At 37.9% G+C, this 26,129-nt stretch overlaps 1 protein-coding gene across 1 annotated transcript; it reads left to right on the top strand.

Moving 5' to 3' along the window:
- Positions 1 to 7,479: 7,479 nt before the first annotated feature.
- LOC146938287 (small ubiquitin-related modifier 1-like) lies at positions 7,480 to 9,493 on the top strand. Its single transcript, XM_085752256.1, has 3 exons — positions 7,480 to 7,682; positions 8,923 to 9,072; positions 9,173 to 9,493. Exons 1-3 carry the CDS (start codon positions 7,593 to 7,595, stop codon positions 9,236 to 9,238), a joined length of 306 nt encoding a protein of 101 aa, XP_085608382.1. The 5' UTR covers positions 7,480 to 7,592; the 3' UTR covers positions 9,239 to 9,493.
- Positions 9,494 to 26,129: the final 16,636 nt, after the last annotated feature.

Below are 26,129 nucleotides of genomic sequence, written 5' to 3'. Positions count from 1 at the left end.
TGAATGTAATTCACTAGCTGGTACTTTTTGAATTCCAGCATGTTCTTGACATTCTTTACAACCTTTAGCAAAGTTTATGCAATCTTTTAACATAGTTGGCCAATAAACACCTTGTCGAAACAAAAGCCATTTTATTTTATGGCCTGCTTGATGTGTACCACAAGCACCACTATGAGTATTCGATACAGCCAAATATGCTTCTGCTTCACTAAGGCATTTAAGTAAAACTCCTTCTGGAGTCTTTTTAAATAATTCATTGCCTATTATCACATAACTCAAGGCTCTATATTTGACTTTTCTACAAGTTGTGCCATCTGGATTTTCCAAAAAATTGACTATGGGTTTTCGCCAATCATCATCATCCAAATTGTTAATGACCAAAATTTCAGAAAATTTTGCACTCTGAAGGTATCCTTGAGATGCTTCCATGCCCCCAAGTTTTGGTCTTAACAATTTGTTAGGCACAATGTCTATCGAATTACGCTTTGTTTTAATTTCAATTACCTCTTGCTCTTGTCCCTTCGAAAGTTTGTACCCAGAAGCCAATTGAGCTAAATCATTAGCTTCTTGATTTTCTGTTCTAGGAACATGTTGAATTTCAATTTGAACAAAATGTTTAAGTAATGCATTAACTATAGTGTAATACATTATCAAAGTTTCTTTGAGGCATTTATATTCTTTTGTTATTTGCTTTATTACTAATTCAGAATCACCTCTAATAATTAAACATTTTGCCCCCAGTTCGAGCAAAATCTCTAAACCATTTATTAAGGCTTCATATTCTGCCTCATTATTCGAACAATATTGGCTAATTCGAAATTTATATTTGGTTACTTCATTTGTTGGTGAAACTATAACTATACCTATTCCAGAACCATTTTTATGACTAGACCCATCGAAATACAATGTCCATGGAAATGTTTCGATGCCCCCAGTCACAGGTTCTTCAATGGAATGATCAGCAATAAAATCAGCCACTATTTGGCCTTTCACAGTTTTCAAAGATTGATAAGTTAAAGAATATTCTGTGAGTGCCAAAGCCCATTTACCAACTCTACTATGTAGAATAGGTTTAGATAACATGTGCTTAATAATATCGAAATGGGAATAAACATAAACATCAAAAGGCTTTATATAATGTTTAAGTTTCATACATGAGAAATATAAACAAAGACATAGTTTCTCACTAGGATGATATCTTGTTTCAACATCACTTAAAACTCTACTAAGATAATAAATGGCTCTTTCTATACCATTTTCATCCTCTTGTGCTAACATACTCCCTATAGTTCTTTCAGATGATGCTATATATAACTTCATCTTCTTGTTTTTCAACAAAGGTGAAAGAATAGGAGGATTAGATAAATATGACTTTATGTCTTCAAATGCCTTTTGGTGCTCAGGCTCCCATCTAAAAATTTCCTCTTTCTTTAATCGAAGTAATGACGAGAATGCTTGCGCTCTGCCACTGAGATTAGAGATAAATCTTCTGAGGAAATTTATTTTGCCTAATAAAGACTGCAACTCTTTTTTGGTAGAGGGTGCTTTAGCCTCCATTATAGCTTTAGTCTTATTTTGATTGATTTCGATGCCCTTTTTATGGACAACAAATCCTAAAAAATCACCTGCACAAACACCAAACGCACATTTTAATGGATTCATTTTCAATCCATATTGTCTCATCCTTTCGAATGATAAACGTAAATGTTCTAAGTGTTTGTTTTCAGAAGATGATTTCACAACAATATCATCAATGTAAATTTGCATAAAATCTTCAATAAAATCATGAAACATTGAATTCATTGCTCTTTGATATATAGCACCAGCATTTTTAAGACCAAATGGCATTACTATCCACTCATAACATCCTAATGCTCCTGGGCATCGAAACGCTGTTTTAGAAACATCTTCTTCAGCAATAAATATTTGATTATAACCTGAATAACCATCAAGCATACTCAAATATTCGAAACCTGCTGCAGAATCTACCAACATTTCTGCTACTGGCATAGGATATTCATCTTTGGGAGTAGCGAGATTTAAATCTCTAAAATCAATACAAACTCTTATACTACCATTTTTCTTTTTAACAGGAACTACATTAGCTAACCAATCAACATACCTTGCAGGTCTGATGAAGCCACATTTGAGGAATCTTTCGATCTCTTCTTTTATTTTTGGTAGAATCTCTGGTGCAAACCTTCTTGGAATTTGCTTCACTGGTTTCTTGTCTGTCCTGATTGGCAATTGCAACTCTACTACCTTTCTACTCAAACCAGGCATTTCATGATAATCCCAAGCAAAGCAATCCTTGTAATTTTTCAAAAGCGCCACAATTCGATCTTTGAAGCTCTTAGGAATCTTTGAACTTATGTATGTTGGTCTTTTTACAGAACCATCTCCTATATCCACTTCTTCAAGAGGATCTTGGGCCTTCATTTTTATTGTAGATCCCATTGGATCTTCTTCAAAACCCAAAGGTTCATCATCATAAATACAGTCTAATTTTTTATCATCAATGAGGTCATCAGAATTATTTCCTACTGAAGCATCGAAAACCTCTTCTTCTTTGGCTGTTTCAGCCAAATCGAAGTTTTTCTCGGCTACATAAGCCGTAATCTTTTCCCATATGCTGGGCTCAACCATTGATCAATTATTGATATCCCACCTGGTTGGTGAGATTCCCTTTGCTGAACATCCTTGGTCATCAGTAACCCTCTTGTACGAAGTACTTCTTGTCTTCAGCAAATCTTTCTCCTTTACAGGTATTTTCTCATGGCAATCTTCGTTGTTCACCACTACGAAGTCATCGTCGAATGCAGTTTTCCAACGAAAACCCCATTCTGGAGCAAGTTTTACAAAGAATTTTTCTTCTTTAGTCATAGAACTTGATGCATCATTTTCCATGAATGGTGCAATAAATTGAAGTTGTTTGTCAAAGTTCTTTTTGTTAATATCTTGATTATCAACTTCAGCTTTGAAATAATAACTCTGATCAGCCTCAATATTCTCTACCAAACCATCTTTCCTCCAAATCACAATCCTTTGATGCATTGTAGAAGGAACTGCACCTACAGCATGGATCCACTCCCTTCCTAATAATGCATTGAAATTGGCTTTAGAAGGAACTACCAAAAACACAGTTGCTCTGGTTATGCTTCCTACTACCAATTCTAGTTCGATGGCACCAAGAGATTGTCCAGTAGATCCCTCATAATTAGTGAGCACTACATTATGTGGTTTCAAATCACATTCAGAAATACCAAGTTTCCTTAGAAAAGATTGTGGTAGGAGATTAACAGTAGCACCACCATCTACTAATACTTTGTTAATTCCAACACCATTTAATTTAGCTTGAATAAACAAAGGCTTTAAATGAAGCTTCATGCTATCATCAGGTTTCTCGAACACTGCATGTTGATCTTCGATACAGCCATTATTCATAACATAATAACATAGAGGCCTATGACGAGCCATTTCCTCAGTGAAATCACATTCATCATCATGATTGGCCTTCGAAGATACATCATGTGCATATTCAATTGGTAGTACAGAAACCACACATATAATGTCAAGACTTGGTTCAGAATCTGAAAAAGTAGAAGTTAGAATATCATCATCCCCTTTAGGGATGTTTAAAGCAGAAGATAATGGAGGGAAAATTCTTTCAGTAGCTGGTTTTTTAACCATTTCGAAAACTATTGGTTGTTTTCCCTTACTTTTGTCACCATTAGTGACGTCTTTCAAAACTCCTTCCTTTTTCTGGCGTTGAAAACGGCGCCATTGAGTTCTAGTCATAGGATTCTTACCTTTATAGTTATTTTTGTAAGCATACTTGTTAGGATTAGAACTCTCTGGTTGGTCTGGAACTTTGACAACTCTTTTTACCCATTTTGTTGGTGGTGCTGGAGGCGCAGAATGACCAGTTTTCTTGCCTCCAGAGAAAACCCAAGTATCAATAGGAGACTTCGATGAAGGAACGAACGTCTTCTTATGGTTCTTCACTTGATACTTCTCTGAAGTTTTCATCTTGTAAGGAACACCTCTTTTGTTAAAGCCAAACTTAGAACGGTTCTCGAACCACCCTCCTTTACGTTTTGTTTGAGGTTGATATCCTTCAACTGATTTCGCAGCTTCTTTATCGAACACTGCACTGCATCGAGGACAAAGCATAGCATGGGTGTTAGATATTTTACATCGATTTAAAAAATCAACCAAATCTTCTTCAGCCTTTGGATATGCTTTCTCCATTTCCTTGGCCAATTGATCTTCAGTAACCACTGGCTCTTCAATTCGATGGTCCTCAGTAACCATTTCTACATCAATATTATCTGAAATTTCCACCATATTGATAGAAATACCAGCAAACATGGATTCTACCACATTGGTAGACACATCAGCAAACATGGACTCTGCCTTTTTCATAGGATCTCCATCCACTTGTTGTTTTGATTTCTCTCCAAATTTCAGCCTCCCTTCATCAAGAGCTTTTTGTACAGAATCCCTGAAACGAGTACATCGAGATAGGTTATGACCTAAAAAACCATGGAATTTACAAAATCCTCTTTTCTTCCTTTGTTCCAAAGGAGGTAACTTCATATTAGGTGGCACTAATATTATGCCATCATTAACTAAAAGATCAAAAATTTCTTCACTTTTAGTAATATCAAAAGTATAAGTTTTAGAAGGATATTTATCATTCTTGGGATCTTCAGGATTCTTTCCATTGGATGGCCTCAACATTTTACAAGCATATGGAGGTCCATCTTTTAATTCTGCCAGGTTTATATCATTGTCTTCAATGATATCTAAACCCCAATCGAATTCGGGTTCACTATCTCCTGTTTCTATATAGACAATTTTTTCTTTTTTGGGAAATTTGTTATGAGTTCTAGTTTTTTCAGCTTTAAGTCTTTCAACTTGTCGAACTCTGTCTGCCAATTGGGCCATGTCTCTTAAGTACTGGGTATCTAATTTCTTCCGAACAGAATAATCGAGGCCACCAGCAGCCATTTCGACTAATTCATATTCTGGAACAGAAGTAAAACATCTAGCCTTAAGGAGACGAAACCTATTGAGATAATCATCGATTGACTCATGACTTTTACGTCGAACACTGACCAATTCTTTCAAACTAATCTTAGATTGACCCATGTAAAATTGTTCATGAAAGGCTTTTTCTAATTGGTTCCAACTATAAATTGAATGAGGAGGTAAAGTTGTAAACCAAGTAAAAGCATTTTTTGTCAAAGAACTTGGGAAATATTTCATTCTCAAATTTTCATTTTCTGCAATATTTCCTGCTTCCATGAGAAACCTAGCAATGTGTTCGACAGTAGATTCATTAGTTTCTCCAGCAAATTTGGTAAACTTTGGAATTTTCCAATTTCTAGGCAATTCAGCGTCTAAAACATATTCAGACAAAGGAGACGCAAAATTTGGTCTACGTAAACCCATATTAAAACCATTTTGGGCTAACAAAGCCTCGACAATACCCGCTATATTATTCTGACCATCGAAATTGTTCCGACGGGCTTGTAAAACCACTTGATCGGCATCTTGGTTTCTGTTAACCAAAATGGGTTGTCTTTCAGGTTCTGCCTGAACTTGTGGTTGTACTACTTGTGGTTGGACAAAATTTTCATGATTTCGAACCACTGGTTCATCAGCAATTATTTCAATTGCCCTCACATTTCGATTTTGAGGCAATGGGTTATTTTGGATTGGTGGAGCGCCAAAGAAATTGGCAATTCTTTCCATTTGATCAGACAACCGTTGATAACTAGTGTTGGTATCTCGAATCAAAGGATTTATGACAGTACCAATTTGTTGGGTCATCATATTAACCATATCATGATTAGTTTCTTCCATAGTTTGCCTAATGGCAGCCATAGAAGCGTTGATTAAATTTTGTTGGGGACTTCTATATGTTGTAGATACCCCAGGACCAAAAAGTTGTGGTAATGAAACATTTAAATTCTCTGAAAACATATTACCACTAGTTTGTAAGCCTTGCATCAATGATGATGGCATACCATACGGCATTGATCTATGATCCCAAACCCCTTCTTGAATAGAAGTATTATTTGGATAATCATGGGAAGTTTGGGTAACCATCGAAGGCATGGCTTGAGAAGTTACTGTGGCCATCGAAGGCATGGCCTGAGACGATATTTGAGTGACTGTATTACTAGTTGGAACAGCCTGTGATGTTCTAACATTCCCTAGGGATGAAACATCATCTTCAACCGTCACTTGATCCACATCTTCATTTGAAGATGTTGGATTTGTTTTCTTTTGGTTGTTAGCGCGTGTCATATTAAGAAGCAATTTCTTGTTTCTTAATTGCATACACAACAAAACAAACCAGAATTAAAAGAAACTCTAACAAAACTATAAACAAAAACACAAACGGTCCCACCGGGTGTGCCAATTTGTTTACGTTGGATTTTCGTAAACAACCGCTGGTTTACAAATGGTAACTTGCAAGATCAACCAGTAAATCTTAGGACATATTGTGTTTGTTCTTGTTGTTAGAAATTCTGTGTTTTTGGTGTCAAAAATGTAAGAAATATGACAAAAAACAATCGAATTCAATCCACTTGAACTCAATCGAACTTGATAAAGTAAAGTGCAAGAACACTTAAAGAACAAAGGGTAAATTGCATTGATTAAACAAAAGTTGGTACACAGATTCATACATTGCAACTTGTGACTCGTTTCTCGCTTCCATACGGATACTTTGAGTGTAAGTTTGTATGACGAAATTGTGACCTGTTTTTCCTATGAAAAACTACTATTTATACTAAGTCTAGAAATAACTACATTTCTTTGAAACTAAAACTACAACTGCCACAAGTCGACAGTTTTCCTTATTTGAAAACAAACTTAAAATAAAAACTGACTTAAAGAATAACTGCTGATAACCACCTTCGAAAACTGCTTTATCGAAGTCTTCTGCCATCTTCGAACCCATATTTGCTTTCAACACAACACTCTGTTCGAATCTTCTTTGAATCTAGGTCAACTATACTTTGACCACATTTATTACAGCTAGTAAAATATATTGGCTAACAGACTGTTAACCACACCACCATTAAACTCAAAGTTTTTTAGTTTAACCAATGTCTTAGATACAAATACAACCTTAAACATATAGTTTTAAAACTCTATGAGAGAGATTGTCGTCTATTTTGATCATACAAAATTCAAGAGATTAGTATTCACAACATATAGTTTTAAAACTCTATGAGAGAGATTGTCGTCTATTTTGATCATACAAAATTCAAGAGATTAGTATTCACAATTGCGCACCGAGAATACTCATTTTACAGAGACAACAAGATTTCTTATTATTAAAAAAAAAAATCAGTTTCTTGAAAATATATTTCAAGTATTAAAAAACATCATCGGGCCTAGGCCCAAAGCAATTATGTAGCTGCGGGCCCAAAACGTGAGAATCTGAACCGTCGATTTCTCCATCGTATAAGAAACCCATCAGCGTTTCACAACGCACAGAACACAATTGTCGGCGGTAACACAGATAAGCACTTTTGTTCAGAGAATCGCGTTTGTTGAGTCGGAAACTGAAGATGTCGTCAGGTGCAGCCGCTCCCAACACCGAGGAAGACAAGAAGCCCGAAGCAGGTGGTGCTCACATCAATCTCAAAGTCAAGGGCCAGGTTCGTTTGTCTCTTCTTCGATTTTAGGGTTTTTGTCTTTTTATGAATCGTCTTATTCAAACGTATTCGATCGTTAATTTTTTAGGGTTTTTTTGCCTTTGTTGTGTTGTGATTGTTTGTTGAAGAACTAGGGTTTCTCTGGTTTAATTTGATTGCTATTTGTGTTATATAGCATAAGTATGAAAATTTAAAAAATAAAAAGAGAATTTTTACATGTTTAGATTAACGGTGAGTTCCACAAAATCAGTGCGGAACTTTGATTTTGTGTAATTCCGTGTAGTTCTTATCAGAATCACTTGGTCACTGTGATTTTGCCAATTCCAGCGTCAATCCAAACATAATTGAGACTGGAATTTATAGTGTTAATTTTATTGAATTATATACAATTTGTAAGGAATTTTTGTTTTGGAGACGATGCATTGATTTCGGTAAGATTTGTGCAATATTATAATTAAATCAATCGCGCCGACCACAATCCATAACGCAACATCAATATTTGCGAAATCCTTAACGCGGCCCCGACCTTGTTTAAAACCTTGGTCAGGGTCCCTTTTTTGGGTTTCTGTTGTCAGCTTCATTAGCAAACTTTAGATGCTATGTATTAATGTTCATTCTTCAGTTTATCAATCACTCTAACTTGTTTCCTGTACGATATTGTTGAAGAAATAGGGTTAATCTCAATAGGAGTATATGATTTGTTGAAAATAGGATAATCACTAATGCTATTTTTTAAACATGTTTAAATTAACGGTGAACTTGACAAACTCACGGTGGCACTTTGATTTAATGAGGTTTCAAAGTGCAGTTCTTATCAAAACACTTGGTCACTGTGATTTTGCCAATTCCAATCCAAACATCTTGATGGTTTTTTTTGTATTGAATTTGTGTGTTGGACTGTTTACATACCATATGGTAGGACTTTTTGGGTTTCTGTTATTAGTTTCATTGATAAACTTTAGATGCTATGTATCAGTGTTCATTCTTTAGTTTATCTACCACTCTAACTTGTCTCCTATATGTTATCTCGTTTTTCGTTCGTTTCTTTTTGTTGCGTTCTTGTAAAAACATATTAGTCTAATCTTAAGTTATAACATTTTCAGAAATGGAATTTATATTTGAAACTTGTCATGTTTATAGTTTTCTATATTATTAGTCTTAGTTACTGTCAAATGTTTGTAGACATCATTGAAATTCGCATCAGAGTTATGTATGCTAATTTTTGGATTTTAATATGTTCTAGGATGGGAATGAAGTGTTCTTTAGGATCAAGAGGAACACTCAACTGAAAAAGCTTATGAATGCTTACTGTGATCGTCAGTCTGTGGATTTCAATGCCATTGCTTTTCTATTTGATGGGCGTCGCCTCCGTGCGGAGCAGACCCCAGATGAGGTTTGTGTTAACCACATTTTTTCAACACTTCGTCTCTATCATTATGTTCAAATAAGTCTATCATTCGTGTTTTTATGACTTAAAATATATTTTGTTGCAGCTGGAAATGGAAGATGGGGATGAAATCGACGCCATGCTTCATCAGACAGGAGGTTCTGTTGTCTGAAGGAAGCAATGATGTTTCCGCCATATTATGAATAGAATTAGTTTGTGACTTAGTGCTAGGCTATAATGCATATTTTGCATCTTCTATTTGCTAGCATATCATACAGCCATTGAAGCTGGACTTTGTAAAGGCGATGTTTCCTTTGTTAATATGGTTATGAGTGGATTATAATATACCAGTGAAGGTAATACTCGAGCTTGTTCAATAAATCCATATGGGTGGTTGATATATCTCAACTCTGAAGCATTTATCGAATGTTCTGCGCTTGTCCTCTTGGCTTAGAGGGATTAAACTAGATGATAATAATCATGTGTGTGCATGTGAATTGGTATGTGATTTTCAATTTTGATTGTTCACAAGTTAGGAGTTTGCTAAATATTGTTAGGGGGATCGTTGACTATGAAATCAATTCATGTTCTGCTAGGAAAACTTAGTTTACCCGTTTTTGAAACATAAGTACACCGTAAAAAAAGACTTGTCAGATACTACATAATACATGGTAAGTAGTTAAGTACACTGTTTTTAAAACATAAGTTACTAGCGGTGCACATTGAACTGTTGGCCGGTCAGATACGTAGTTGTCAAAAACACAAGTTAGACGCACATTTGTCAACAACAAAAAAAAAAAAAACCATGTTGAACTGTAGGCTTTGTCACATACAGGGATAGAGTTATGTTATTTAACAGTTATTTCCAATGATAACTTGTGATGCAACTATAATTTTCACGGAAAATAATGTATTGGCATAAAAATCAAAGCAATAGAGAGAGAAAGGAAAAACATAATATGAGTATATGAGAAAAAGTTGTCAAAAAATAGTTGTACAAATTTCATTTAGAGGCTTAGGTTGTTGAGGATCCAATTACATGAATATTGAAGAACCAAAAGAGGAGATTGATGGCTTGGTAAAGTTGGAAAACACGTGAGAGGTTGAAAGAGGAGATTGATGGCTTGGTAAAGTTGGAAAACACTTGAGTGGGAAACTGTTGGGTCATGAGGGGAGTCTGAGGGACCACCCACATCTAGAGCAACCACACAAGCGAGAGAGACATCACACTCTTAACCAAAACTTTTTTAAGGCAATGGGTTTATGCGTCTTGTCACTTATAAAGTATTCGACCTCCACTTTTTTATCCGATATGGGACATATAACTCATTTGTACACAACAGAAACTTGGGTGAACCTTTTGATACCAAAAGCGAAGATCCTTAGGAAATCAAAGGTTAAGGTCATTTTGGGGTTAGATTCTTGAGTTGGAAAACAATTGAGAAACTTCTTGGTTAGTGAAATTAGGATTGTGTCTGGAAAGGTCGTTGAAGTATTTCTTGCAACTCTTTTGTATCTCTTTTCAATAAACTCTTTGATGGTGAAGTGGAGAGAGATGAAGGTCACCCAATAATGAGACGAGCTAGGTGAAAAAAAACTTCTTGATATGTTGTTCTCTATTCTCTACTCTCTATATCTTGTGGTTCTTTGGTTCAATATTGGTTTTGATTTACACTTGATTGCTAAATTAAATCTAAATCTATTGTTGTTTATAATTTGTTTTGGTTATTCGTGTAATTTTGAGTTTCGCATTCACAACAAAAAGCAAAAAGCATTGGTGTTGAAACAATTCTCTTGATAACAATCAACGGATTATCACTTTCTTGTAGTAATTTTCCCTAGTTGCTAACTACTTGATTAGTTCTATCTCATTTTAAAATGTTCAATTAAAATTACTCTTTTCCCTTATAAGCCTATGACGTTATACAATATAATTGAAAAATCTGTACTTTAGTTGTAGTACAGAAATGTATACCAAAATTAAGGCCTGTAAACCCACATTAAAAAATCATCGGACATGAGAAAGAGTTACACGGTGTGAATCAAAACCAAACCATGGACACATCAGAACACAACTAAATTTACATATATGCTCTTACAATGTTATTTTTCTTCTACTTGATGTTCTCTTTATTTTCTTCTCTCACCTCAGAACAACACAATTTTTAAGGGAAAATAGTGAAACATGTGCACCTTAAAATTACTTGTGTTCTTTGTTATTAAGTTTGAACTGCATGCTTTCTCTCAAATTTTGAAGGGATACTTGGTAGCAATATCCTCCTCCAATCTCAAATATAAACAACAAAAAATATGAAAATACATGTCGCCGCCACTCTCTTATTAACTTTAAGCAGTTCTATTTAATGAAATTAGCAATATGTCAATATGATCCATCTTTTCTAACCATGTTGGTAATGATTGACATCTTTACTTTTTCTCTAAAGTAAAAAATTATTATTACTTGCTAATATTACTTAATTTCCGTTGCAATGTTTTGCTTCTGTACAGTTTGGCTATCAACATCCAGCATCCATTTGTATACGTAAGTTAGTACGCCGAAGAAAAATACTTAAGTTAGCAGTAGTACACATTGAACTGTTGTCAATCCCAGCGGCCAACTTTGAACTGAGATATCGTGATGGCATGTAGCTAGTTTAAATATATGATCAAATACGTCATGTGTTTTTTCTTTCGGCCAACTTTGAACTCAGATATTTTCTTTCGGCCAACTTTGAACTCAGATATATGTAGCTAGTTTAAATATTGATCAAATATATCATGTGGTTTTTTTTTTTTTTTTTTTTTTTTTTTTTTTAAGTTTAACGTTTGTATTAGATTATACTTGTAGTTCATTGCAATATTCATACAATGGGGAGAGTTATCCGAATTTGTGGGGGAGAAGGGCGTAACAAGTTTTTCTAACTTTTTCTCTTTGACTGAGGAGCACTACAAGAAATCATCAATTTAGCTAGGAATTATACTGCGGAATTCAGTTTCCTCGCTACAGGTGGATGTATCCTTTTGAAAGGTTCATGGGTTATTCGAAGCGAACGAACGGTGAACAATAAATCAAGGGTTGAAGGATCAATAGTTGCAGCTTACTTGGCTCGGGAAACCGCATATTTTTGTTCTCATTACTTCAATCACTTGATGTTGACACCAATAAGTGTTAGAAATGAAGTTATTGCCAAAAGTGAATGGAGTCCGTCAACCTTATCAGTCTTTCGTCTTCTCGGTAGTCCTTCTGGGTCAAGGAAAGAGTATTGGATGAATGATGCAGAGTTGCGGTCGGCCGAAGTTCATGTGTTGATTAATTGTCATGAAGTTGGACCATACCTTCACATCTTTATAGTATTAAATGTTGGGGAGATATACACTAGTTTTTCAAGATGGTTTAAAGATCAAGTGTTAAATATTGGGCCCAATATGCATATATTACATTTGAGAGGATTAGCTGATGGTCCGCATAGACGTGTCAAAAAATGGCACTTGTCAATGGATTTAAATTTCATACTGAATCATGGATGGTAGGCAAAAAAAAAATTAACAGTGGTGTTTACGTTAAAGGAGTCAGTGAGGGAGGTGAAGATGACTTCTATGGTGTGATTAAGCACATTTTTTTAGTTGAGTTACGCATATGTTGAACAAGACAACAAAGTTGTGTTATTTTACTGTGAGTGGTTTGACCCGACGAGTGGGACAAAAATTGATCCAAAGTACAAAACTTTTGACATAAGAATGGATAGAAGATATAATGCATTTGACCCGTTCATCTTGGCAAGCAAAGTTAGTCAAGTGTATTATGTACCATATCATTCTCATCACCGGCGCAAACGGGGATGGTGTGCAGCTATCAAGACAAAACCAAGGGGTCAAATAGAAACAGATGACATAATTCTAAATATTGAAGTAGCTTACCAAGACAATGAAATGTGACATGTTCCAGAGGTGATTGAAGTCGACCCGATTACAAATTTGGTTGACAGAGAAGTTGATGGTCAGGAAATTATTGTTGAAATGTTGTTTAATGACAATGAAGAGTCAAGCAGCTCTGAAGACAATTTGGAATAAGCAAATAACCTTGAAGACAAAGAGGATGATACATATTATAATGATGATGATGAATTAAGCTTGTAACAAAACACAACTATGATGTTTAATGTAACTATTTTATCATTTTAAGTGTTTAATGTTTAATGAAACTATTTTATCATTTTAAATGTTTCTTTTTACACTAAAGCAACATTTCTTATTGTTAAAAAAATAATCAATTTCATCTACCAAAAAAAAAAATCAATTTCCTTTCTCCAAATTTCATTACCCCCGCTCATCTTTTCAATTCCCTCCCAAATCTCTTCTAACCCTAATCTTCCAATCTCCAATTCCTAAAATAACCTTACACTTCATTTCGAAGTAACACACTGTGAGTATATGTAGGGTTACTTACGCAGTGTCTATTGTTATACCCTAATTTTGGACCTAAAAATACTTGCTCAAAATGTTTTTCCATCTCTGATATGTGTCTATTACTATTGAGATTGCCAATTTGATATTGTTTACCCTGATACTTTACTATGTTTTGACTGCATGTTTTACTATCTTTGTTTTGAAAATTTTCAATTGTGACTTTGTCTATGTCTTCTTGCATTTTTAAACCATCCAAAGGGTCTTTCTTGCATTCCAAGTTATTTGAAGATTGTCTCTGATCAATTGCATATTTCTCTGCATTTTATTTCAATCTTATTTGCAAAATTCATGATAAAGGGTATTTTAGTCATTTCCTGCATTCAAACTCATTCTAGTCCTTGAAAATTGTTTCTAAGTTTTTTCAATTTGTTTGTATAAATCCTTGTTTCAATTCCATGTTAAAATCCATTTCAAAGATTGCATCTGAGCCATTTTGGGCCAATTTAGTCCCTGAGGGCATTTTGGTCATTTCCTGTGTTAAAACTCTTTTTTAATCCCTAAAAAATGTCTCTGAGTCTTTTCAATTTGCTTGTATAAACTCTTGCTTTAATTCCCTGTTAAAAAAAACCTTTTTAAAATTGCATTTGAGTCATTTTGAGTCATTTTAGTCTCAGGGGCATTTTGGTCATTTCACATAAAATTTTGACAGAGAGAGGTTACTTTGAAGTACCTCATTTATGTAGTTGGTTCATTTTAGTCCTTTTGTTAATTTTATTTATGGTTTCACTTTACGTTATTTTCAAAATTACATTTTTTAACCAATTTTATTAATTTTTCATTTTAGTCCTTTTTGGTTAATTGCAGTTTAGTCCTTGTTTTTTTAATTGCAAATCTGTCCAGAAGTTAGTTACAGGTCCAGGTCTACATGGCGCAAGCTCATTGGTCCAGAGGGCACACTTGGCACCTATAAAACAGTGCCAACTCAAGTCAAAGTCAGATTTTCACCATTCCAAAAATGCCACATCACAAACAACTTCCACAATTTCTCTCTCCTCTAACAGAATCAAAAGCCGAAATTCTCCAAGAACAAAGATGAAGATTCATCTTCATCCTTGAACCCTAGTTCATCAATTTTCCCAGAATCATCACAATCAAAGACAAATTCGTCCAAATTGATCACTGATTTCTCAGCAATCAGGCGAATTCATCCGAATTCAACACAAACTTTCACCAATTCCAGAAAAACAAACGCCAATCCGAGTTAGTTACAGATCTTATCAAACTCCAATCGGTTCCAAAAGAACACAAAAGCCAGAAGTACGAAGAGGAAGGGAACACAAAAGCCAGAAGCACAAACAAGAAAGATACTGGCTCGATTCTGGATTACACTTCACAAGATTCAAAGAATCTCTGAAGTTTTCCTCTCGATTCATCTCAAATCTCCGAATCAAACTTGAGGTGAGTTCGTTCCTCTCCTTTCTTTGTTTAATGCAAATTTTTTTTGTTCGTTTAGATTCTTGTAGATCTAGGGTTTTTGAGACTTGATATGCGAAAATCAAAGCCGGAATTGGAACGAGGAGGATGAGACGAATGCATTGATGTAAAAAGATTTTTGAAAACGTAAAAAAAATGCTCCGGTACGGTGGCGCCACCGGCGAACCACCGCACCGGAGCAAGCTCCGTTCATCTTCTCCGTTCGTCTGGTTTCAGAGCCTCTCTCTAGAAGCAACTTAGAGAGAGAAGGAGGTGTGAATTGTGTTGATTCTTGTTGTTGCCTGGCTTTTATACTCTCTGTTCTCCCACGCGCGCGCGTACGTTATACTCCCATGCTCCCTATGCGTTTCTGGCCGTTAGATCTGCTTGATGATGTGTTGTACGGTTAGGATTTGACTTTGATGTGTGTATGTGTTTCCTTACCATGCGATGTATGCTTAAGAGCCGTCAGATCTAGGTTTTGGAAGATTTGGATCGATCCAACGCCTCTGAGGCTCTTGGATGATCCAGATCCATCCATATGAGTGGGCTTGGGCCTATAATCCGTCTGTCTTGCGTTGTTGCTGATATTTTTACTATTTACCTCCCTATTTTTTCTAATCACGCCTCTGATAGGCTCTAAATCTTTTGAAAATTCTCTAAAAAATTAGTGAATACTTCTTAATGCATTTGTGATAATTTTGTGGTGTTTTTACATAATAAAAACTGTTAAAAAATGTATGTGATGTTTCTTGTTAATATTTTCACTTGTTTTGTTAAGTTTTGTGAAATTTTGTCATGTTCTTGATATTAAGACTTGAATATATGATGTTGAATCTTGGTGTGTGAACTTTGCGGGGGATATGCCTCTGAATTTGTGAATATGTTACTGTTTGAGAATGTGCCTTGTCAATTCCTTGCTTTACAAGTTATGTGAGTTGTTGTTTGTGGATAATAAGTGTAGAATAGGTCTAAAATGCATCATAGATGCCTAGTTTGATACTTTCCCCTGATCCTCATCGTTAAGACTGAATTGAAACTTTTGAAAATTTGTTGAAATGGGAGGATTAGGAGTCATGTATTGGCTTTGCTTTTGTGATTAAATTTTAGGTATATTTTACCTTTGTCTTTGGTATATTTTGAAGTCTTTTTGTGATGGTTACTTGCTTATATTTTTCACCATACTATACCTTGTGCTACTAACATTTTCATCTCATGTTTCATACATTCCATAAGCATCTTTCATCCTTTAGTTTTGGTTTTATTTCTTGCACTTTAATTTTCATACCAAGACTTAGCATGTAAAGATTTAGGGACTTTGTAATTTTCTTTATGCTTTTAATTTCTTGCAAGACCATAGAATGTAAACTAGGGCATATGTAAAGGACAATGGACTCTAATGATGTACACCGACACAAGCACCGACACATGCACACACATCACATGGATACTTTAGATGTATGTTTAGGGAATATATGCTTTAGATGTATGCTTAGGAATGACGATACCTAGAAAAATTCTCTTTTCCAAAAAACATGAACAACTCCACTCAAATAATTTTCCAAAGAAACCTTGGGATCAAAATCCCATTGAATTTTCCCTTTATTTTCTTAAACAAAAACCTTAATGAACTTTAATCATACTTAGACTTCCTTTTTTGCAAAATAACTAATTCCACCTCACACTTTCCAAGTCTTATGCCCCTGAGGCCTCTCTTTCTTATTCTTCAAAATTCCATTTTCAAAATTAAAATCAACCAACAAAAATAAAAAACATTTTTTGGAAGAGAACTACATGGAGTTTGATCCCTTAAAAGGGTATGTAGGCAAGAAGTCAAAACTTCTCCAAGTCCAATAAAACAAAAATTCAAACACATTCTTCTCCCTCCAATTCTTAACCTAGCAAACCCTTAGGTGTAAATAACATTTTCAAATAGCATTTAAAAACAAAGCGCACGCGTAGAAAGTAAAGACGGTTCCTATAGGATACTATAGTCGTTATGGGTGCCTAACACCTTCCCATGACGAATGTGGATGAGAAGCTTGTGCACACTCTCGTGCAATTCTATGATCAGGATTGTCGGTGTTTCACTTTTCCTGACTTTCAGTTGATGCCTACGCTTGAGGCTTATTCTTCCTTGACAGGTTTACCCATAGCCAAAGGGACACCTTTCGCGGGACTTGAGAATCCTCCTACTCCTTTGGTTATTGCCCGTGATCTCTATCTCAAGACCACCAATGTTTCCAAGAATCTTGTCACTAAGGCTCACATCCGAGGGTTCACTTCGAAGTATCTACTTGAGAAAGCCAATCTCAAGACTACTTGTCAGGACACTCTTGAGGCTATTCTTGCACTACTCATCTATGGGCTTATTCTCTTTCCAAATCTTGATGACTTCGTGGATATGAATGCTATCATGATCTTCAGTTCCAAGAATCTGGTTCCTACTTTGCTAGCTAATACATACCATGCTATTCACGATCGATCCGGCAAGGGTCGTGGATACATTCTTTGCTGTGTACCTCTCCTCTATAGGTGGTTTATTTCGCACCTTCCGAAGTCTTTCCATGATAATCCAGAGAATTGGACTATTTCACAGAGGATCATGGCTCTCACCCCTAATGAAGTGGTTTGGCTCACTCCCGCTGCTAGAGTCAAAGAAATTATCTTCGGTGGTGGAAAGTTTCTTAATGTACCTCTTCTTGGTACCCGGGGTGGAATCAACTATAACCCGGAGCTTGCCTTGCGACAATTTGGTCTCCTGATGAAAGAGAAGCCCATCTATCTTGCGACATCTCCTTACTTCTTCCATTACACCAACGCTCCCATGGGAATAAGAGAAGATTTCATAGAGGCTTGGTCTAAGCTTCGAAAGAAAGAGGTGAAGCATATAGGTGTGAGGTCCGGTATTGCTCATGAGGCCTATACTCAGTGGGTGATAAACCAAGCTAAGAAGATTGGCATGCCTTACCCCGCCATGAGATATGTGTCTGCATCCATTCCAACCATGCCTTTGCCTCTACTACCGCCTACTCAGGAGATGTATCAAGAACATTTAGCTATGGAGAGTCGAGAGAAGCATCAGTGGAAGACTAGATACTATGAGGCTGAGAATTTGATCATGACTTTGGATGGAAAAGATGAGCAGAAGACTCATAAGGTTTTGACATTGAAGAAGGAGTTGGCTAAAGCTAGGAAAGAAATTGAAGAAAAAGATAAGTTGCTTATAAGAGATTCCAAGAGGACTAGGGGTGCCCGTAACTTCTATACCCGATACTGCAGTTATGAGTTTGAGTCTGAGGCTGAGGATAGTCCTTCCACTTCCTATGTTTGAGGATTTCTGTTTCCTGTTGTTATTTCCAGTTGTTATTGTTGTTTTACATTTCAAAGTCTATCCCTTGGCTTAGTATTTCAAAGGGAATTATATTGTAAGACCTTGTGATGTATGAGTGTCTCGTCTGGTTTTGATGTTTCAGTTTGTTTAGTAATGTTTACAAATTTCTAATTTGTCTAAAACACTTCGATAACACAAAAAGAGTCTTTCTTTGCATATGCATTTACACATCTCATGCATCATATGCATTCATTGGTCACAAAAAACTTCCCTCGTGCTCATTGCCTCCTGGTTTTTCCGCCGCAGTCTGAAAAGTGGCTCGTGCATGTAAGGTTCACCAACCAGATAGAGTTCATCAAACAAGATTATACAAGAGAAGAAACATGACTAACTTTGAAGAAGAAAATGCTCTGCTCCGCGCTGAATTGGCTGCTATGAAAGAATACTTGGCTAAGGCTCATGACACTATGTCTACCCTGATGGCTGCGCAAGAACAACCAGCCACATCTGTTCCAGCTTCTACTGAGATGATTCCATCTATCCCACTGTCTACTGTGGCTTCCGATGTTCGTTTTGTTATGCCCAATTGGCGTCCCTATGGACTCTCAGCCTTCTATGCTCCTAATACCGCAGCCGGTATTCCTGGTATTGGCAATCAAGGACAGATCCCTATAACAACTTTTGCTTCTACAAGTACCTCCATGCCTCAAGTGACTACTGTTGTTACCGATCCTATTGTACACACTGTGCAACAGGTAATCGATGTTGATACTCTGCGTGGACAGGACCCTATAATGGAGGCTATGAGGGAACAGTTAAGAGAGCTAGCTGGAGAACTCCGAGAGGTTAAAGCTAGCCGTGGGAACGGTGTTTCTTCTAAGGCTCGTGATCTATGCCTGGTATCCCGATTTGAGGTTCCTAAGAAGTTCAAAGTGCCAGATTTTGACAAATACAATGGAACTTCTTGTCCACATAGCCATGTCATTCGGTACGTCCGAAAGATGGCTAACTACGCAGACAATGATGCGCTGATAATCCACTGCTTCCAGGATAGCTTGATGGAAGATGCAGCAGACTGGTACACTGGCTTGAGTAAAGACAATATCCATACTTTTGAGGAACTCGCTGCTGCTTTTGAAAATCATTATGAGTTTAACACCCGCTTGAAGCCGAATAGGGATTCTCTTAAATATTTGTCTCAGAAGTCAGATGAAACCTTCCCTGAATATGCTCAGAGATGGAGAGGGGCAGCTGCCCGTGTTTCTCCTCGGCTCGATATTGAAGAACTGACACAGACATTCCTGAAAACTTTGAAGAAGGAATATGTTGAAAGAATGATAGTCTCTGCTCCAAATAATTTCTCCGACATGGTTGCTATGGGAACTCGTCTAGAGGAGGCTGTCAGAGAAGGTATCATTGTTCTTGAAAAAGGCGAGTCCTCAGCTAGCGCGCCAAAGAAGTATGGTAATAGCCACCATAAGAAGAAAGAATCCGAAGTAGGGATGGTATCCGGTAACCAGTCTACAGCTGCTGCTCAGTTACCTCTGCCCTACCAATATATGCAGTACTTTCAACATCCTTTCTTCCCACCATTCTACCAGCAATATCCTCTGCCACCGGGTCAACCACCAGTGCCTGTTAATGCCATTGCTCAGCAGGTACAACAGCAGCCTCCTGCTCAACAGCAATAGCAGCAACAACAGGGTCCTCGGCCCAAGACTTATTTTCCACCAATACCAATGCGGTATGCTGATCTGCTCCCAACTCTACTTGCTAAAGGCCATTGCGTTACCAGACCAGGCAAGCCTCCGCCTACGCCTTTGCTTCCCAGGTTCCGACAGGATCTCACATGTGAATTCCATCAAGGTGCTCAAGGCCACGATGTGGAAGGTTGCTATGCTCTGAAGTATGTTGTGAAGGATCTGATACACAGAGGACGGTTGACTTTTGAAAACAGTGTTCCACACGTTCTTGACAATCCACTTCCAAACCATGCTGCTGTTAACATGATCGAGGCTTTTGAAGGAGTTCGTGTCCCTCGAGAGGCTCCCACCTTAGGTGTCTGTAATGTTGGTACTCCTTTGGTGCCGTTACATGTCAAACTTTGCCAAGCTTCCCTGTTTAATCACGATCATGCTTCTTGTTCAGAGTGTCTTCAGAACCCTATGGGCTGTTGTGTGGTGCAAGATGATATACAGAGCCTAATGGATAACAAACACTTGATTGACAGTGATGTTTGTGTGATTGTGCCAGTGTTTCATGATTCTCCAACTGGGAGTGGGCCCCAGGCAAGGAATGTTGAACCCTTAGTAATCAGATTACCTGGCCCGGTATCTTATGCCTCTACTAAGGCAATCCCTTACAAGTATGATGCAACTATGATTGAGAATGGAGTGGAAGTGCCTCTGGTATCCCCAGCTACGGTTGATAACGTTGCTGAAGAAATTACAACTCTGAGAAGTGGAAAGGTCCGTCCACCCTTGTTCCAAAAGAAGGTGGTTACACCTGTTGCTACAGTAACTCCACCAGTTGCTCCTCCTGTTGACAAGAACGCCGGCCCATCGGGCCAGTCTATTGAAGAGTCTAATCTGAATGAAATTCTGAGACTTATTAAAAAGAGCGATTATAAGATTGTAGACCAGCTGCTGCAAACTCCATCAAAAATATCCATCTTGTCTTTACTCCTGAGCTCAGAAGCTCACATGAAAGTGTTGATGAAAGTACTGGAACAGGCCTATGTTGATCATGAAGTCTCCGTGGATCAGTTTGATGGAATAGTGGGTAACATTACTGCTTGCAATAGCTTGGGGTTTGGTGACGATGAACTCCCCGAAGCAGGGAAGCACCACAACTTAGCTTTGCATATCTCAGTGCACTGTAAGTCTGACATGATATCCAATGTGCTGGTGGACACTGGATCATCCTTAAATGTAATGCCTGAGTCTACACTGAGACAGTTGGGGCATCATGGAATTTAACTAAGGGGAAGCAGCTATTTGGTTAAGGCTTTTGACGGATCTCGTAAAGATGTTCTTGGAGAAGTAGATCTGCCAATTACCATTGGTCCTGAGACATTCCAGATCACTTTCCAGGTCATGGACATCAATGCTTCTTACAGTTGTCTCCTCGGAAGACCGTGGATTCACGACGCTGGGGCAGTAACTTCTACTCTACATCAAAAGCTCAAGTTTGTGAGGAATGGTAAGCTTGTCACTGTACATGGTGAAGAAGCGTATCTGGTTAGCCAAGTGTCATCTTTCTCTTGTGTTGAAGCAGGGTCCGCTGAAGGAACGTCATTTCAAGGCTTGACTGTTGAAGGTGCGGAACCCCGGAGAGCTAGTGCTAGTATGGCTTCATTGAAAGACGCCCAGAAAGCTGTTCAAGAAGGGCAAGCTGCTGGCTAGGGCAAAGTGATACAAATTTTGGAGAACAAGCGCAAAGAGGGCCTTGGGTTCTCCCCGACCTCACGCGTTTCAACATGAACTTTCTATAGTGCTGGGTTTATCAATGCTATTGCTGAAGATGCTGCTGAAAGTAGTTATGTGCCTACGTTTGTTGTACCAGGAGGCACCGTGAGAAATTGGGAGGCCATTGATGTGCCTTTAGTCATGCATGCTTCCTTGTAATGTGTCTTGTTGCTCATGCTTTTCTTTGTTTTCAAAATAACAATCCTTTCGCTCTGCCCAAGGCGAAAGTGATGTCTTTGTAAGGGCATGTTTGTTTCGGCATTGCCGTTATCAATAAAAGTTGTCGTCTTTCCCGAGACTCGTTGTTTTTTACTTTTAGTGCCTTTTTCTTGGAAATAATGGTAATGCCAGAAAAAACCAAAACATCTGTATTTTCTTATTAATTTCAAAAAATCTGCATGAAAAACATTTTTCTAAAAATCATCCCAATCATATTATGCAGATTGAACCATAATAAACCCGTTGAACACAGTGACCCTACAGTTCCTCCAAATTTTGAATTCCCTGTATATGAAGCTGAATATGAGGAAGTTGATGAAGAGATACCGTATGAGATCACTCGACTGCTTGAGCAAGAAAGAACAGCCATTCAGCCGCACCAGGAAGAGATTGAGCTTGTCAACCTGGGTACCGAAGAAAATAAGCGGGAGATCAAGATTGGTGCTGCACTTGAGCTAGAAGCGAAAAAGAGGATTACTCAGCTTCTCCATGATTATCCAGATGTCTTTGCATGGTCCTATGAAGATATGTCGGGTCTAGATCCCAAGATTGTGGAGCATCGGATACCGACAAGACCTGAATGCCCTCCCGTCAAGCAGAAATTGAGAAGGTCTCGTCCAGACATGGCTCTTAAGATTAAGGCTGAAGTGCAAAAGCAAATTGATGCGGGTTTCCTCCTGACAGCTGAATATCCTGAATGGATCGCCAACATTGTACCCGTACCAAAGAAAGATGGGAAAGTACGAATGTGTGTTGATTATAGAGATTTGAATAAAGCCAGTCCGAAAGATAACTTCCTGTTGCCTCATATTGATGTGCTTGTCGACAGTACTGCTCAGTCTAAAGTGTTCTCTTTTATGGATGGTTTCTCTGGCTATAACCAGATACGGATGTCACCTGAAGATAGGGAAAAGACATCCTTCATCACTCCATGGGGAACGTTCTGTTATAAAGTGATGTCGTTCGGCTTGATAAATGCTGGTGCTACCTATCAAAGAGGTATGACTACCTTGTTTCATGATATGATTCACAAAGAAATTGAAGTGTATGTTGATGACATGATTGTGAAATCAAGTGATGAAGAGCAGCACGTTGTGTATTTGAAAAAGATGTTTGAAAGATTGAGAAAGTACAAGCTACGGTTGAATCCTAACAAGTGTACATTTGGTGTAAGATCTGGAAAGTTGCTGGGCTTCATTGTCAGCCAAAGAGGCATTGAAGTTGATCCTGACAAAGTCCGAGCCATCAGGGAGATGCCGACCCCTCAAACTGAAAAGCAAGTCAGAGGTTTCCTCGGACGCCTGAAATACATTTCAAGGTTTATATCTCACATGACTACTACTTGTGGACCAATATTCAAATTGCTCAGAAAGAATCAGCATGTTGTATGGAATGATGAATGCCAGGAAGCTTTTGATAGCATTAAAGAATACTTGTTGGAACCACCTATCCTTGTCCCGCCAGTGGAAGGAAGGCCTTTGATTATGTACCTGTCAGTGTTAGATGAGTCTGTGGGTTGTGTTCTCGGTCAACAAGATGAGACTGGAAAGAAAGAACATGCTATCTATTATCTGAGTAAGAAATTCACCGACTGTGAGACTCGGTATACAATGCTTGAAAAGACTTGTTGTGCTTTAGCTTGGGCTGCCAAACGCCTGCGTCATTATATGGTAAATCATACAACTTGGTTGATATCCCAAATGGATCCAATCAAGTACATCTTTGAGAAGCCTGCTGTTACGGGAAAGATTGCACGTTGGCAAATGTTGTTGTCTGAATATGATATTGTGTACAAAGCTCAAAAGGTAATCAAAGGAAGTATCCTTGCTGAGCATCTTGCTTGTCAACCTCTTAATGATTACCAGCCGATTAAGTTTGATTTCCCTGATAAAGAGATTATGTATCTGAAAGCCAAAGACTGTGAAGAACCACTGATCAATGAAGGGCCGGATCCCTATAGCAAGTGGGGATTAGTCTTTGATGGTGCTGTCAATACTTATGGTAAAGGGATTGGGGCCATTATTGTAACTCCGCAAGGGCACCACATTCCTTTCACTGCACGAATAACTTTTGAATGCACGAACAATGTGGCTGAATATGAAGCATGCATCTTGGGCATTGAAGAAGCCATTGATATGAGAATTAAGCACCTTGACATCTATGGAGATTCTGCACTTGTTATTAATCAGATAAAAGGTGAATGGGAGACTCATCATGAGAAGCTGATCCCTTACCGTGACTATGCAAGACGACTGTTGACATACTTTACAAAGGTTGAGCTGCACCACATCCCTCGGGATGAAAACCAGATGGTTGATGCTCTTGCTACTTTGTCTTCCATGTTTCGTGTGAATCACTGGAATGACGTGCCCATAATCAAGGTGCAGCGTCTTGATAGACCCGCTCATGTGTTTACTATTGAAAATATGCCGGATCAGGCTGATGAAGGTGTAAATGATGGAAAACCTTGGTACTATAATATCAAACAGTTCTTGCAGAATCATGAATATCCACCTGGTGCTTCCAACAGGGATAAAAAGACCCTGAGGAGATGGGCTAGTAGATTCCTTCTAGACGGAGAAATCCTATACAAGAGGAACTATGACATGGTCTTGTTGAGATGTGTTGATGAACAAGAAGCTGAGAAATTGATGCATGATGTACATGACGGTACCTTCGGGACCCATGCCCCGGGCCATACCATGTCAAGAAAACTGTTAAGAGCCGGCTATTACTGGATGACTATGGAGCGTGACTGCTACAGACATGCCAAGAGATGCCACAAATGTCAAATCTATGCTGACAAGATTCATGTGCCTCCACATGCCCTCAATGTTATCTCTTCCCCATGGCCTTTCTCTATGTGGGGCATCGACATGATCGGAAGAATTGAACCAAAAGCTTCCAATGGACATCGTTTCATTTTAGTGGCAATTGATTACTTCACCAAGTGGGTTGAAGCTGCTTCCTATGCGAATGTGACCAAGCAAGTGGTAGTGAAGTTTATCAAGAATAATATCATATGCCGATACGGTGTTCCCAGCAAGATCATCACTGACAATGGTTCCAATCTGAACAATAGCATGATGCAAGCTTTATGTGAAGAATTCAAAATTGAACATCACAACTCTTCTTCTTATATACCTCAGATGAATGGTGCAGTTGAGGCCGCTAACAAGAATATCAAGAAGATTGTTCAGAAAATGGTCACTACTTACAAAGACTGGCATGAGATGCTACCGTTTGCCTTGCATGGTTACCGTACTACGGTGCGCAGTTCAACCGGGGCAACGCCTTTTTCTCTGGTATATGGTATGGAAGCAGTTCTCCCTCTGGAAGTGGAGATCCCGTCTCTTCAAGTGATCATGGAAGCAAAATTAACTGAGGCTAAATGGTGTCAAAGTCGGTATGATCAGTTGAATTTGATTGAAGAGAAACACATGGATGCTATGGCTCATGGACGATTGTATCAAGTGCGAATGAAGAATGCTTTTGACAAGAAAGTCCGACCTCGGGAATTAAAGGACGGCGAACTTGTATTGAAAAGAAGGATAAGCCAGCAACCTGACCCAAGGGGCAAGTGGACACCTAACTATGAAGGTCCTTATGTTGTCAAGAAGGCTTTCTCTGGTGGTGCTTTGATCCTTACACACATGGATGGTGTTGAACTTCCGAATCCTGTAAATGCCGATATAGTCAAGAGATAAACATGAAAAGAACAGCGTGGTAGGTCGAAAACCCGAAAGGGCAGCCTAGGCAAAAATGCGCTTCCCGGTGGATCGAAAACCCGAAAGGGCGATCCAGGCAAAAGTTAGGGACAAAAAAATAATAATATGAAAAAACTCGCTGAGATTGTACACAACTCAGGCAAAAATGAGCGTCTCGATGAGCCGAAAACCCGAAAGGGCGGTTCATGCAAAAATGAGATTGATAATAAAAGACAAGTAACTATATCTGGCAAATCACCATCACCCCTTGGGGCATCTGCAACTGTCAATGATCGTCTTCATCAGAAGCTTCTGTACTTGTGAATTCAAAATTTCTATGAAATGTAGCGGTCATCGTGTTCAATGTACCACCAACCAATAAAATTATCATTTTCCAAGCTTTGTAAATCCGTGGAGTTATGCCTTTGGTTGACTCTCACTCTTCTACATCAATTT

Source organism: Medicago sativa, chromosome 3 (assembly GCF_051527215.1).
Source record: "Medicago sativa cultivar Bolivia chromosome 3, Bolivia_mono, whole genome shotgun sequence".
Taxonomy (NCBI): domain Eukaryota; kingdom Viridiplantae; phylum Streptophyta; class Magnoliopsida; order Fabales; family Fabaceae; genus Medicago; species Medicago sativa.
The sequence above is the reverse complement of the archived record's forward strand: the minus strand, read 5'-3'. Positions and strand labels throughout refer to the sequence as shown.